The 15,508-nt window shown below is 29.1% G+C and overlaps 3 protein-coding genes across 11 annotated transcripts in view; 2 read left to right on the plus strand and 1 right to left on the minus strand.

The window, feature by feature from the left end:
• The window catches only part of LOC100645130 (supervillin), a 10,982-nt gene extending 7,790 nt beyond the window's left edge, over positions 1-3,192 (plus strand). For all 4 annotated transcript variants that reach the window (XM_020864969.2, XM_048409757.1, XM_048409758.1 and 1 more), the window contains 9 exons: positions 194-655; positions 747-897; positions 1,019-1,170; positions 1,240-1,512; positions 1,619-1,742; positions 1,818-2,012; positions 2,074-2,348; positions 2,411-2,566; positions 2,639-3,192. In XM_020864969.2, the coding sequence (XP_020720628.1) occupies positions 194-655; positions 747-897; positions 1,019-1,170; positions 1,240-1,512; positions 1,619-1,742; positions 1,818-2,012; positions 2,074-2,348; positions 2,411-2,566; positions 2,639-2,725 (1,875 nt within the window). In that variant the 3' untranslated portion in view covers positions 2,726-3,192. The remainder of the gene's footprint in view (positions 1-193; positions 656-746; positions 898-1,018; positions 1,171-1,239; positions 1,513-1,618; positions 1,743-1,817; positions 2,013-2,073; positions 2,349-2,410; positions 2,567-2,638) is intronic.
• LOC100645254 lies at positions 3,025-12,115 on the minus strand. 5 transcript variants are annotated; one of them, XM_048409769.1, is made up of 9 exons: positions 11,861-12,115; positions 7,575-11,301; positions 7,377-7,481; positions 7,080-7,249; positions 6,809-6,984; positions 6,510-6,720; positions 6,272-6,415; positions 4,828-4,991; positions 3,025-4,428 (listed from the first exon to the last, which is right to left on the minus strand). In XM_048409769.1, the coding sequence occupies exons 2-8, from the start codon at positions 11,251-11,253 to the stop codon at positions 4,839-4,841; spliced, it is 4,638 nt and encodes a 1,545-aa protein (XP_048265726.1). In that variant the 5' UTR covers positions 11,254-11,301; positions 11,861-12,115; the 3' UTR covers positions 3,025-4,428; positions 4,828-4,838. The 5 variants fall into 5 exon arrangements, with proteins under 5 accessions (XP_048265726.1, XP_048265725.1, XP_048265723.1 ...); XM_048409768.1 differs by having other exon boundaries at positions 7,377-7,505; XM_048409766.1 differs by having other exon boundaries at positions 7,377-11,301.
• Positions 12,116-12,618: 503 nt separating this feature from the next.
• LOC100645497 (ribokinase) lies at positions 12,619-15,223 on the plus strand. 2 transcript variants are annotated; one of them, XM_012312440.3, is made up of 8 exons: positions 12,619-12,758; positions 13,067-13,211; positions 13,597-13,729; positions 13,821-13,947; positions 14,047-14,208; positions 14,282-14,373; positions 14,458-14,646; positions 14,877-15,223. In XM_012312440.3, the coding sequence occupies exons 2-8, from the start codon at positions 13,162-13,164 to the stop codon at positions 15,051-15,053; spliced, it is 930 nt and encodes a 309-aa protein (XP_012167830.2). In that variant the 5' UTR covers positions 12,619-12,758; positions 13,067-13,161; the 3' UTR covers positions 15,054-15,223. The 2 variants fall into 2 exon arrangements, with proteins under 2 accessions (XP_012167830.2, XP_012167829.2); XM_012312439.3 differs by having other exon boundaries at positions 12,620-12,807.
• The last annotated feature ends 285 nt before the right edge of the window (positions 15,224-15,508 follow it).

Raw genomic sequence — 15,508 nt, forward strand, 5'->3', positions numbered from 1 at the left:
TGTTTCCGAACTCGCAGTATAGTTGAAAAGCACGTAATCAGAGCTTCATATGAAAAACTTTTATTCTATATTTTTATCTTACTTTTACATGAGAAAGCATCTCCTTTCCGATTAAATCATAGTTTCGGAATCATCTTATATATTTTTTACAGTTAATTTAATTATTTATAGTTATATTTTTTTCTTTTATAAGGTGCTAGTATTTGATTTTGGTAGCGAAATGTATATATGGAGTGGTAAAGGAGCTTCAACTGATAAAAAGAAACTTGCTACACATCTTGCTACAGAAATGTGGCAAGAAGGATATGATTATTCAGAATGCACTGTGTGCCCAATTAGTGCGGCATCTATGATTGGTAGACGCACCATGTCAAAAATAGACTTAAAATCTGCTAAAGTCAGACCTAAATGGTGTTTACTTGCCAAATTAACACAACATGTTGAAACAATACTTTTCAGGGAAAAGTTCCTTGACTGGCCAAATGTTTCTCGTATAATACGAATTCGAGGTACTAAGAGTAAAGAGAACGTTGATGGAACTGTAACTATAGAAGTGTGTAATATTAATAATTTATTAGAAGAAAATACTGTTCCAGTTGATTTGATTCTTGAAGGAACTCATTTAGGCAGAGGCACTGGTTGGTATGACGATGAGGTAATAAAAATTATTACTTAATAATATACATTAAACAATAATTATATGGTATATATACCATTCTTCAATAATTAAATACATTGTTTTTCAGCAAATGAAGCAATTCATTGTTACGACAATGGGTATAAAAGTGTGGCATATTGATGAATTTTCACATAGTCTTCTGGATGATTCATCTGTTGGACAATTTCATTCTGCAGATAGTTATATTGTATATTGGATGTATTCTGTTACAGTTACTGGTAAATGTTATTACTATTTTTGACATAAATACATTTGAAAAAATATACATAAATACTGATAAATATGTTATGTCTTAGTTTTATAAGTTTAATGAGATGTATTATACTGTTTTTTATCCAGGTCGCGAGCTTAGTGGTTTACCGTCAAAACATTCTGCAAAGGGACGCGATCGCTCAGTATATTTTATTTGGCAAGGGCAAAATGCATCTTTGAATGAACAAGGTGCTGCAGCGTTACTAACTATAGAATTAGATAACGATCAAGCACCTCAGGTAATTATTAACGAAGATTAAAAACATTACTCGAATTAATATTTTAAATTTATACGCACACCTTTATAGATTCGTGTAGTTCAAGGATATGAACCAGCTGCATTTCTCAATTTATTTTCTGGAGGTATGATTGTACATAGTGGCAAGAAAACGAATGTAAAATGTGACAAACGATGGCGATTGTATATATGTCGTGGTACTTTAGAGTCAGAGGTGTCTTTAATAGAGATTCCTTGTAGTACTCGTCAATTACGTAGCAGAGGTTCTCTTATATTATTAGACACTAAAAATAACAAAATTTATGTATGGCATGGATCTAACTCTTTACCTCATATTAAACAGGTATTCTTATTAAATTTCGTATTACAATGAATTTTGAATAGTACAAAAATCAAAATATTAGATGGAATAATTCTTATATATATATGCAATGTTAACTTATATCTAGCATGCAGTTAATGCAGCAGCCAAATTAGAAAAGAATCGTCCGCAAGAAACTGGTTTAACATCTGAAGGTGATATAGAAATTTTTGAAATTGATGAAGGAATGGAACCAGAGGAATTCATTAATGGTAGGGAAAAGTTTACGTTTAGTATTAACATATTGTCACATGGAAATAATGAATAAGATACATCTTATTGCACAGCACTGGGACAAATGAACAAAAAGCTGTATGTATCATTAGAAAAGGATCAATTACAGGAACATACTCCAAGACTGTTTCATCTGTCAAGCATTTCTAAAGAATTTAAATCTGTAGAAATGTTATGTCCTCATCGTGCTTCTTTACCAACTCCATTTCCTTTTCTACAGGAAGATTTATACCAAGTTCATCAACCAGGTAATTTATAAAATTTTATGAAGGACTAACGCATTATAAACTTATTAAATTATTATTATAGCCTTATTTTTATTGGACAACAAAAACGAGTTATGGATATGGCAAGGCTGGTGGCCTAATACCGGAGCAGAGGATCAGTCCGGTAGTAAAGCAGTTAGATGGCAAGCTGAAAGAAGAGCAGCAATGACAATGGCTATGCAGTATTGGCAAAGAATTCATCCAGAAACTAATAAATATCCGATTTATCTAGTCTGGGCTGGACTTGAACCTTTGCAATTTATAAATCTATTTCCTACATGGACATATCGCGACGACATAGCGGAATTAAATATAGAGGTATTTTTACATTTTCTAACGTTATTAAAATTATATCTTTCAAACAAATAATTTGTAATTAGGATGGTCGAAATCCTGGAGAAGTATTAACTGTAGAGAGTGAGTTGGTTCGATTAACGCAGAGTACGTACCCTCCGGCTCAATTACTACAACGACCACTACCAGAAGGAGTTGATCCTACACACCTGGAGCTGTATTTATCTCAACAACATTTTCAAGTATATTTTGTAAATTATTAATGATAAATGAATTCTAATAACAAGAGATACATATTTCGTGTATTTTAACAGGAAATATTAGGTATGACTAAAGAAGAGTTTCAAGAACTTCCAGTTTGGAAACAAGTGAACCTTAAAAAAGAAATAGGACTTTTCTGATGAAATGTCCAGACTGCCGATCCTACAAGAAATAGCTGCCCTTGTAAAGCGATTAATAAAGTTTTTGTTAATTGTTTTATGATGTTTATAACTTCAAATTTTTTAACTTCTCGATGTATGAATTCGCGTTTAAGATATGCCTAAAGTTGCCTATCGATAAAAGAGAAACTAATATTATAATGCAGTTAAAGATATTTACTACTAATTCAAATATAATATATACTACATACATACGCGCACGTGTGCGTGCACGAACACAAATAGGTGATTATATATTTTTAATACATACTAAACGTAAATTGGCTTGTGAATATTTCCTTTATATTTGTATGGGCTTTATATTCAATGATAATACAATGTTTTAGAATGGCTTATTCTTACATGTGTAACATTTGTACAAGAGCGACTGTATTCTTTACAACATACTTCATGTTTTTGAACAGTATTCAATGAAATTTCTCAATGTTGCCTTGAGTCTTATTTCATAGCCCCTTATGATCCCTAAAACATCGCATACGTTAAATTCGAGAAAGGTTATACGTTCACTTTACTTGAAAAAGTTTTTTCCCGAACTTGTGTAGAATGTTACATCATCTTATTATATGTATGCATCAGTTGAAAATAACTTCGTTTTATATTTTTTTCGTATTCATGATTTATGTAGTATCGAAGTAAAATACAGTATTTGTATTATAAAATAGTTCAATATTTTGCTTTTTGACATAAAACATTTTTGATATGAATGCATTGTTTAAATCAATATTATAAATACGTATATACTTATATATTATTTTTTAATATTTGATATTTGAAATATACATAAACAATAATATAAATAATCGAAAAATATAATGATGCACATTACCAATTGAATAAAAATTATCTGGAAGCAATTTGATATATTTAAAATTATTTTAATCGTTACTCAATTATTCTTGTACTTTTTTCAGAGTGTAATTACAAATATCTTCTTCTACATCTATGCTTGTTTTTATCCTTTTATAAACTGACCAAGGCACAACATTATATCAGTATAAAAGAATCACACATTACTTTTTAGTGTTTAATTTAAAATTACATTCTGTTCAAAATTTATTGTTGTGTGTGCAAAGAACACAAATTCACCCCAATGCTTACAATGGTTGTCTATTTTATTCTACAATAATAATATATTATGGAAAGTTTATACACACATATATAGAATAAGGTGTATAATATCGTTTTGGATAATGTAATTAATTATGCATTTGTATCATGAGTAATTTTATGATCTTTTCATTTATTTTTTACTTTTCTTTTTACATGAAATATTAAAGCGTAAAATCGGTTGTATTCTCTATATGTATTTTCTGTTTTTCAGTAAATTATACATTTTTTGGGCAAAGCATAATTTAAAAATTATTCAAAACAATAATATTAGATACCTTATCTGTATTGTATGTGATTATGCGTGCATGTAAATCCATATTCTAAATCATCTAATATTAAAATAGTTCATCCAAATAATTGATTCTATACTTTATATCTTAATTTAAAATAATCGTGCGTTGATTGATGTAAAATGACACACCAGATCCATGACTTCTTTTCTCGCTTTAACGTTCCCCAAACTAATTATCTCGTTATTAATCTTCAAATCCAATTTACAATACTAGGTATGTTGGAATATGACGTTAGTACTTCCATTCAAAGTCATTGGGCATCTGTAGCACACAATTGAATTTTTTGAAGTCTTTTTAGAAGATATTTTAATTGAACTCATTGTCATTTTCATATTTTGAGTATCATTGATAATGCATTATAATTTTATATACAATATTCAATAATAAATGATAAATGTGAGAACTAACTTTGAAACAATTCTTCTTTTATAAAGAAATAATGTATTATACAACTTCATATACAAATTATATATAACAAATGACAAACATGTATTTACACTTTGCATATTGTTATATGTACTATAAAATTATTACCGCCATATGTAATACTTCGCCAAAATAATTGTTTCATTTCTTGTACAATAATAGTCTCTTATTTCTTTCTTAGTATATAAGTTACAAGTAACTAAAAACAGATGTACAGATAAAACGGAGTATTACCATTTAAATATTTACTGCACTTTTCCATCAATGTAAGCCTTTATGGCAGTTTGACATTCTACAGAACACCAATGCTGTATCAGCAAATATGTTTCTGATTCTAATGCTGCATCCAATTTTTTTCGCAAACTATGACGTAACAATGTCTTCGTAGCTTCCATAGACTAAAAATGAATAAACAAAATATTAAATATAAATATAAATATAAATATAGATATAAATATAAATATAAATAAATAAATAGTCCTCAATGCATATGCAAACAAAGAAAATTCAGGATGTATAAAATAAATATTAATTAGTTTTATATACATCACTGGTACGAGTGCAAGAGTGCAGTGTTCCTATTTTCATTTTTAATACAACATTGATTCTATAAATCAATTTAGTTGTATGTATAAAAATGATTATTTTAATTTATTTCCTATTATTCACAATAACTAGATGTTTTAGTTCTTATGTTATAATTAGCAATAAATTAAATAATACTACATTCAAGTACTCGAATGGTGTATGTATATCCAATTATTATATAGATAGGATAGAAGATATTTATAAAATATTATATATAGAAAAAAATATGTAATGTATATTACTACAGATTAATGGAGAGAGTGATTTGCATGAATGTGTAATAAATGCAGTATGTAGCGTAACTCATGACCGATTTTGGGTATCTAGTTTAACAGAAAGACTTTGTCGTTGTTCTAATGGAAAAGAATGTCCTTGGCAATGGACAAAAGAACTTAGAAATTCGTCTATTTCGCTTAATAATAAATCGCACAAGAAAGTATGTACAAACATAAATTTCACACACATTTAAACTTATATTTAAAAATTATCTTTTTCTCTTTTATTTTTGCAGTTTTGTGCTCCAATAACAGAACTGAGCACATGTAAATATAATCAAGAAGGAATAGAAATTCATGGTAAAAGTGATAGAAATAATTCTTATCTAATACCATATAATGTAACTTTAAACTGTAATTGTCTAGGATTACATTACTGGAGACTTAAAAAATATACATATCTAGAAAATCATTTAAATGTGTAAAGGTAGATGTTTTCAAATATTTGTAAAATGTATATTTTAATATATTCTAATAAAAGCTTGTATACATTTTAATAAATCTTATTTTACTTTTTTTTATATAGAGAAGAATGTGCAACACTTATGAATTTTGTGGACACATATGGTTTGATCTATACTCAACATACTATAGATGCACTTGTCCTGAAAATCATTTATGCATTTTTCAAGATAGAAACAAAAAGAATATTCAAGAACTATTATATTCTGGTTCTGCTTATAAAGGTTACTGTCTACCATTTAAGAATGCATAATGTTCATTTCACAAGTCATAATCTTAATTTAATGGACATAACATCTATGTATCTAAATAATAACAATATTATAAAAAAACAACTTATATGAAATACATACCTGTGAGGATTGCTCACTCATAGCTTTTAGGGTTGGTAGTAATTCAACCTGAAATCTATCAGGCCATAAAACTCGAGTAACAAGACCAGCTCTTAGTGCTTCACTAGCTGTTAGAGTTCTACCACCTAATAATAATTCACTTGTCTGCAATTTTAATTCAAATTCGATTTAATATTACTTTTACTACGTGTAAGAACCTTGATTAATATAACAAAGATGTAATGCTTAATATACTTACAATTGCACTTCCTAATATATGTGATAAAGTAAATACAGCAGCACCTTCAGCAATTTGCCCTAATTTACCATAAGGTGTACTAAATGTGGCTTTGTCGCTAGCTATCACAAGATCAAATAAAGGCAACATTGTTACTCCAAGTCCAACTGCAGCTCCTTGAACTCCAGCAACAATAGGTTTGTTGAACGATGCTAAACTTTTAATGAAGTCCCTAAGTGCAATAAAAGTGAACTTTTTAATTAATTAAATATATGTAACATATGTATATGACACATATTTATACAAGGATAACTACATACTTAACCGCATCTGCCATTTCTTGGGCATGTATCCGCCGTTTTTCTTTATTTGTATGTAGCAACATAGATAATTCGAGACCTTCACAAAAACTGCTACCTGTTGATGTTAATAAAACAACTCTACAATCATCATCCTTTTTTAGAATTGATAATGTTTCACGAAATTCTTGCATCACCTAAAAGAATTAATGTAATGATATATAAATAAAATTATATATTTATAACATAAAAAAAAGTACTAAATATATAGTTTCCTCCATAATTTTATTACCTGCAGAGTGAGAGCATTTCTTATTTTTGTTGAAGATGATGGTGTAAGTATTAACTGCACAAGATTTCCATGTCGACGTATATTTATTTCCTTATTACTAAATTGACTTCGAATTTCCATTTTTGTTTTATTATTATCTGATTCTAGTGTTTTGGTTGTATTTGCATTGACTAAAAAATAATCTTATTCAGTACCTCGTGTACTACATAAGAATGTAATTATTATCATAATTTAGTAAAAATATAAAAATTTATTATAAATATGAAATACTTTTACTTTTTTTAAAAATGATTTCACCTTTATTCTTGCGATTTGTTGCTGAATTTGCAGACCGACTCCCAGCATTGACTACTGATAGCGCATTTGCAGCTTCTGCAAGGCAGGCTGAAAGTTCATCTTCTCCTTTGGAAAATTCTTCATTATTATCTGGTTCATTTGTTTTAGCAAATGTAACTTTGTTCTTTGTAGTTTTCTTTGTCTTTGATGTTACCTTACCTGTAGCTGTACCATTTGATCTTGTAACAACTTTCCCTAAACCATTATTAGTTTCGTCTGTTTCTGGTTGTTTGGGATTTTTATCAGCTTTTTTTGAATCCAACTTTTTATTAAGACGTTCAGGAAATACTATTTTATCCTCTACAATGTCAACAAAATCAATTCCTGTGTCACTTTTTTGTACAATCTTCTTTTTACTTTTTTTTACATTTATTTTTTCGTCTTGTGAATGTCGTCTTTTTGTAGATCTTAAGGAATGGAATCCCCCTTCATCAACTTTACCTCCTTCATTTTTCTCTGGAGTATCAATACTAACTCTAGGACTTCCAGATGCACTGGAAAATGAGCTAGATGAATGTCTCCTAATTATAACAGATGCATCTGCTGCATTTCTTATTTTTGCAGGTAAAATAAACTCTTGAGATAAATTTATTTGTTTTACTGGTATGGCTTGATCTCCAATTTTTTTATCTACTTGCATATCATTCAAATATATAGAAGTCCTTTTAGATCTTGGTTTTGATACACCTGCTGAAGTACGTAATCTTAAAACTGCATTACGAACTAACTTCTTTCTAAGTTTAAGCTCACGTTGTACTTTTTGTATATCCATAACTTTTGCTTGAGATTTGGTAATGGGAACTAATCTTTTTTTATCTGGTTGTTCTACATCATACAATAAATTTACAACACCTTCATCTTGAAGTAATCTATCTATTTCATTTATGATTTTCTTTTTTGGTTTAGAATCTCCAGCATTATTTTCTGTAGATCGTTTTGTCTTTGAGACTATCTTTGATCCTGATTTCTTTGATGTGTTTAATTTAGATTTTAAAGTAGCAGTTTTCTTATTTGAAGATATGTTTTGCCTTAATATCTTTTTTACTGCTATATTTTGTTTAGTAATAGATTGTGATCTCTTTTTATTAAGATTTTGTTTTGAAGGTTTTATATTACATACATTTTGTGTATCATCAAGTTTGTCTAATGTTATATCTACTTTATTATTATTTGTGACATGTTTTTCTGTTATTTCATCTGTTATTATGACATTAACCTCATCATTGGGAAGCACCATGGTCTCCTTAGATACATGATTTTCAGTTAACAAACTGATGTCAGGTGGAGCTTGGTATTGAGGTTCCTTCTTGCCCAGTGAAACTTTTCCTTTATATACTTTTTGACGTTTTACAATGTTCTGTTGTTGTTCATGTTCCCTAGCTTTTTCTGTAAGTTTTCGTTTTCTACCTGATCTTGACTCATCTACTCGTATATCTGTTTTTTTTTCTGAAGTATGGGATTCGATAAGCAAAGAAGATGAAGCATAACCAGAAGAATTCGTATCCTCTACAGATTCTGTAGTTTTATTTTTTGGTTCCATTCCAGTTGTTTCTTTCTCTGTTTTAGGTACAATTTTTGTTTTTATTGCTTTAGAAGATTTAGTAGGTGTAGGTTTAATTATTTTCTTCTTTTTCTGTACATTTCTTTTAGATGATGCAACAGGTAATTCCAGAAGTTGTTTCAATGCTAGTTCTCTTTCAACTAAAGGATCAAGTTTCGGCGGTGTATTATAACCACTTTGTTCAATCTTTACTGATCGTTTTCCTTCCTCTGCTAAAATTGGTGGTTTCAAGTTGGACCAATCGGGATCAACGTCACCTTCCAGTATTGCTAACAGTTCTTTATTATCAGAATTGCTTTCTTTGCTAGTTCCTGTACTAGTATTATCTGATGACTTTTTATCACATTGAATAAAGGATTGATTAGTAGGCTGAGGCAATGGTATAAGTGCTGGTAAAGCGGTTCCTGGACTACCTACTAATTTACTTGATAATCTTTGGGTTAGTTTTTTAACAAAAAATATATCAGGTCGCGGTGGTTGTTCTACTACTTTTTGTTTCTCACGGAATCGTTCTTTTAATGCTTCTGCTATTTCAACCTGTGAAGATTGGCTGGTTAAATTTCGACCACGATTAATAGGGATAATTTGCGAAGTTTGACTAAATGCCACAGTATCATGTGTTGAATCTTTTGTAGACTTTCCAACAGCCTGTGATATAGAATGAGTTAGTTGGTCTTTGAGTAATGATTTTATACTATTTTGTTGTTTCTTTATAGTTTGATTGTTATCCAGTTGTTCCTTTGATACTTGCATTTCTTTGTTTTGTTTAGCAACTTCTACAGCCTTTCCAGCATCTACAACTGGTTCTTTTTCAATGCATGTAATTTCTTCTTCAACCAGCACAACTGTGCTTTCTTCTATAGTTCGTGTTTTCGTGTCATTTAGTAAACTTTTCAATTCAATTTCCACAGTATCTGGAGCTTTAGATACCGACTGATTATCGTCTTCTGCATTTTCAACACCCCAATCATCAAAGATATCCTGAATTACACTTCTTTTGTTAGTTATGCTCACTTTATCTGCTTCACTTATAGATTTATTCCTTCCTTCTGTATTAGCAACATGTGTAGGTACGACAATTTTATTATGAATAATTTTCTTTTCTACATTAATTTTATGTGAACTATCAAAAGATTCAGTCTTGCCATTTTCATTTGTTGTTTCTTGTTCTACATTATATTTTGCATCAATATTTCTACACTCTTCCTTTATGTCCTCTTCTTTACTATCAGTGCCTTCTTCAATACTTACATTCTTTTCTTTAATATCAATGTCACCTGCAGTTTCTAGATCATTAATTACTCCTGAGGTAATAGGAGTTATAGAATCATTTCCTGTCTCTGTATGATTTAATACTTCCTTATTGTCTTTCTGGCTACAATTTTCAGAAACTTCTTGAGCCACAATTTCTGTTGAGATTACTTCTATAATTGTTCCATCACTTTCTTGAGCATAATCTATCAAATTAAATTCTTCATTTACAATTTCAGTGTTCTTCATTTCTTTTTGTTCTGCAGAAACATTTTTTTCATTGGAATTTACAACAGCATCCTTTTCATGTACAGTTAAAACAATATTTTCTTCTGTGCTTTCATTCATATCATTAATAGTTTCTACAGTCAGTACCATTACTTCTGAACTACTATCAACTAGTTTAGACAAATCTGTGTCTGTATCTGTGACATGCAATGTTTGGTCTTTATCATCAAAAGTCTCACTAAGTGTTTTAATTAATGCTTGACACTGAGCATTAGTATCACCAATTGTATCTATATTTAACACTGTACAAACGTCGTGTTTCTCAATGTTTTGTTCACCCTCATTTGTATTAAATACTTCAACATTGTTTGTACTTTCTTTATCTAAAGATATGTCACCTGCATATCTTGAATGATCTCCAACCTCGGTTGTATTCTCTGCTTGCTCTTCTTGAGATTTCTCATCTTTTTTACATAGATCATCAATTTGTGGGTCCTTATTTATTATTTCTTGTTCTACTTCATTAATCGCAGCGTTCCTTATGTTCTCTGTTCCATTACTTTCTTTACTTTCAAATTTTTTATTTAAATCTGTTACATCACATTTATTTACTATTAAAACATCTTGAATTATATTATCTGTACATTCTTGTGACTTATTTTCTTGATTTTCCGGAATATCCTTCTCATTCTTTACAATATCAGTCGTTGATTCTGATATTAATGAAGAAGATACATCTACTTTTATCGATGATTCTACTTTATTAATGTCACTATGCACTTCATCTAATTGTTCCATGGTAAAACATCAAGATTGTTACAATTACTTAAGAAGTCATGGATTGTCCTGTTGATAGAAAACAATTACTGTCATTAATACTTAAAATATATATTACAAATAAAATAGTCGATCAGGAAGAAATAAGTGTCAAAGTTTATTTGTCATTTGCTTTTCTTAAATGTAATTTGAACAGTACGAATAGTAGATCCATAATCTTATTATTTATTAAATACCAAATAAAAAAATTTTAAACTATTATAACCTTACTAAAATTTCTAAATCAGACGAAAATGAACTTTTAATTTTTTTATCTGGCTTAAACAAGATAAAATTGCAAATAGTGCACAAAAAAGGTTTAAATAAATTGTGATAGTTAATTTTATGTTAAAAAATACGGAAGTTGTTTTATACCAACTAATACATTTCGACATTCCTGATAACAATAGTAAATAGTGCGTTGTAGATTCATTTATAAAGTGATATAATTGATTACACGTCGTCCTACAATAATATTATTCGATATGTTTTAATTAATGCCATTTTACTTAGCGTTTTACATTGTTTAATAGTATATTTGTTAAATACATATGTATATATGATTTTAATGGCAGAGGAAGAAACTTACCAACCAGGACTGGCGTATCCATACCGTGTATGTTCCAGTGAAAATCACACATTCTTTAAGTTCTGTAAGATTGGTTTTAAAGTAAAACAACTTTATAAACCAAAGATTTTATGTAAAATGCACTTTAATGAACCTCAGATGGAAAAAACGATTACTTCCTTATATCCAAACTCAATGTTTACAAGAATGAAGTCGAAGGTCCGTACTACTGTCATCAATTTAGATACTTTTTCTCAAAGTTTTTTAATGGAATTAACAAATTAAGAGGTATGAGATTTTCATTTATAACTAGAATTTGTCATAGGTTTTATGATATGTAATGAAAATATAATCTTTATGAAATTATAACCGGTAGTTAGAAGTAATTAATTAAGGGAGATTATTATTGGTCCTTACATAGCAGCGTTAAGATATGAGAAGGTATTTAGTTAGAATTCCATTCCTATTTTAGAATATTATTAATAAATATATAATTATACTAAATTATCAATGAACACTTGACAATATAAATAAAGTAAATTTAAAATATTATTATCAAGTAAAATAATTAAAAAGTTATTTACTTTATGAAGAGATATTTCTGTCAATAATAAAATAAAAAATTTCTTTTATTATTATTTGAAAGAGAGTTGCTTTTTACGCTTTGAATTTTTTCAGTGATAGTAGATAAATATTTATTTTATATGAGATTCATTTATTTGCCGATAGATGACAGTGAAATAGTTTTCTATATATATTATTGTTTTGATCATCTTTATCTGTACATTTAAAGAATACATTAATCATAATTTTTGTATTCTTTTTAGATCTAATTGTAATCATGTTGTTATTTTCCATAATTGAAAACATGATTATGAATTTTAAAGTGGAGAAGTTAGCTTTACCTATTATAATAAATGTATGATACATATGTAGTAGAACAAAATGTGTATTTTTAAAATGAAATAGTAATAAAGACCTTAATATTTATTTCTTTTCTAATATTAATACTTTATTTTCGTATTAAACTATCTCATTATCTGAAATGAAAATTCATTCGTTTACGTACTTACACATGTCATTTTAGTTAGGTTATATGTATGATAAAAAAAGTTTTATCAAATGAATACATTTTCCATGTGATAATTGCGATAAATGCAGATAATCAGTTTTATCGGTTGTAGTCGTTTATATAAATAATATCTTTCATGTTTTTCCATTAAAAAGTGTAGTTTCTACGTGACAGGCATTACTTACATAACCCCGATAAAGACATTTTTGTTTTAAAAATTTTAAATAGTGACTAATTAAATCGAAGAGAAATGTCTCCAAAAATTGTTGTTGTTGGTTCATGTATGATTGATTTCACTTGGTAAGTGATCATTTTGCTTAACGTAAGTATAAGCAATTTGCTTAATTTTTTAGAAAATCTATAATGTAGGAACATTAGAAAATGAAGATTAATAAAGAACAATTTCTTTTCATATGAAAATTAAAATGGAGTTCCTGCAATATTTGAATAACTAAGTTATTATTAATAACTAAGTTATTTGAATAACTAACTTATATGTATAATATACTGCAGCTGAATTATATATTTCCAAAAAGAAAATTCTTATATTTGATGTTAGACATGTCGAATACATTAAAAAAATACAAATCTATATTTAATTGAATGAATTCAAATTAAATATATTTTCTATCATATTTATTACATAATTTATTGTATAATTGAATGAATATGTATCATTTTCTAGCTTTTCTCCCCGTTTACCAAAACCTGGTGAAACATTAATTGGTACTAAATATGAGATAAAGTATGGTGGTAAAGGTGCTAATCAATGTGTAGCAGCTGCTAAGCTTGGTGCCGCAACAGCAATTGTTGCTTCTGTATGAATTTTAGTTCTATTCGTGATCTCAAACAAATTATTCTATAAGCAATAAATTTAAAACAATTTTCTGGTAATTAATTTTTATACAGTTAGGTTCTGATACTTATGCCCAAGAGTACTTAAAAATATTTAAAGAAGAAAATATAGACATTTCTCACATTCAAATACAACCAAACCAACACAGTGGAATAGCACATGTTACAGTTACCGAGAGTGGTGAGTAATAGCCATTAATTATGACGGAGTTTGATAGAATTTAGTTTTACAAATGTTTAAAGTACACGAAATTTTTCGAGAAAAATTTGACAATTTTAGGCGAAAACAGTATAGTAATCGTATTAGGATCGAACGCGTTGATGAGTTCCAACTTTGTGGACTCCGCGACCAACATGATCAAGAATGCTTCTATTTTATTATGCCAATTTGAGGTACCTCTAGAAATTACTCTACACGCTTTAAAGATTCACAAAGGCTATGGTCAGTTGCCCTTCGTAATGTTTTATTCTTCTACGAAACACACACATTAGTTATAGAAAATGAAATGCGATAGGTTTGTCCATTGTGAATGGGGCACCCGCTACGGAAAATGTCCATCCAGATTTATGGAAACTCTGTGACATATTTTGCGTCAACGAGATGGAGGTATCTTCGAACTATCAAATTATAAAAATTAATTTCTTTTTAGAATTTATTTTTAATTTAATTGTAACATATATTTATCTGTAGGCGGAATTTATGAGTGGGGTGCAGCTTCAGGGACCATCAAGTATACAGCAAGCTGTTGAAAAATTCTTGGATAAGGGTTGCAACATAGTGATTATTACTCTTGGAGAACAGGGAGCGGTGTATGCTTCTCAAAGCGATAGAGTAATTAAAAAAGTTTGTACTACTCGCGTTCAGCCTGTAGATACAACGGTATGTTCAATGATCTTGTTTGTTTAGTATGCAGATATAGAATATTTGTCTGTTTCGCTTGTTCTAAGCTTCAAGAATCTTTTTATCTTCCATTTTTAAATTTCCTATTTTATTACTTCCTTATGCATCATCTATAGAGAAAAATTTGTTTATGCTCGACAATTAATTTATAAGCCAAAGGGACGACAGTCCGTGAAATCATATCGCTAATATTCACGATATATGCACAGGGAGCTGGAGATGCATTTCTAGGCGCTCTTGCATATTTTAAAGCTTATCACCCAGCGCTTTCGATGGACGAATGCATCCGAAGAGCTTGCGTCATTGCCACGGATTCCGTGTTGAAATTCGGTACACACGCGAGTTTTCCGAACAAGAGCAGCCTGTCGCCGGATTTGTTCGCTTGAATTAATAAAAATGTTGTACATTCTATACAAATGACACATCCTTCCGACATCTGTTCCTTCTTTTATTGTTATTTTATGTCGTTGTTCTTCTTGCTTCTTATTTAACTTTGCCATGTTTTGATAATAATAAAGTGTTGTTAAAAAAGTAAAATAAAAATGAGCGATGATTATTTATGTATATTCCAGCTTCATTTTGTCCCGTATTTTTTGTTCCACCCAATAACAAAAATGAGGCGACTCTTAGAGGAAATTGTATAACGTTGACTGAATAAAGTTTTGCTGTTCTATTTTATATTACTACTGTATCTTAATTAGTGTAAAATAATCGAAGAATGAGGTTTCGAAATATTAAAAGCGTTTAAAACGAGCCACGAAGACAAATCACAAAATTCTATGAATTCCCTCTATATCCTATTTTCCTTATCGCATAAAATAAACCTGGCAGTGGGTCTCAA

Source organism: Bombus terrestris, chromosome 10, assembly GCF_910591885.1.
Source record: "Bombus terrestris chromosome 10, iyBomTerr1.2, whole genome shotgun sequence".
Lineage (NCBI taxonomy): Eukaryota > Metazoa > Arthropoda > Insecta > Hymenoptera > Apidae > Bombus > Bombus terrestris.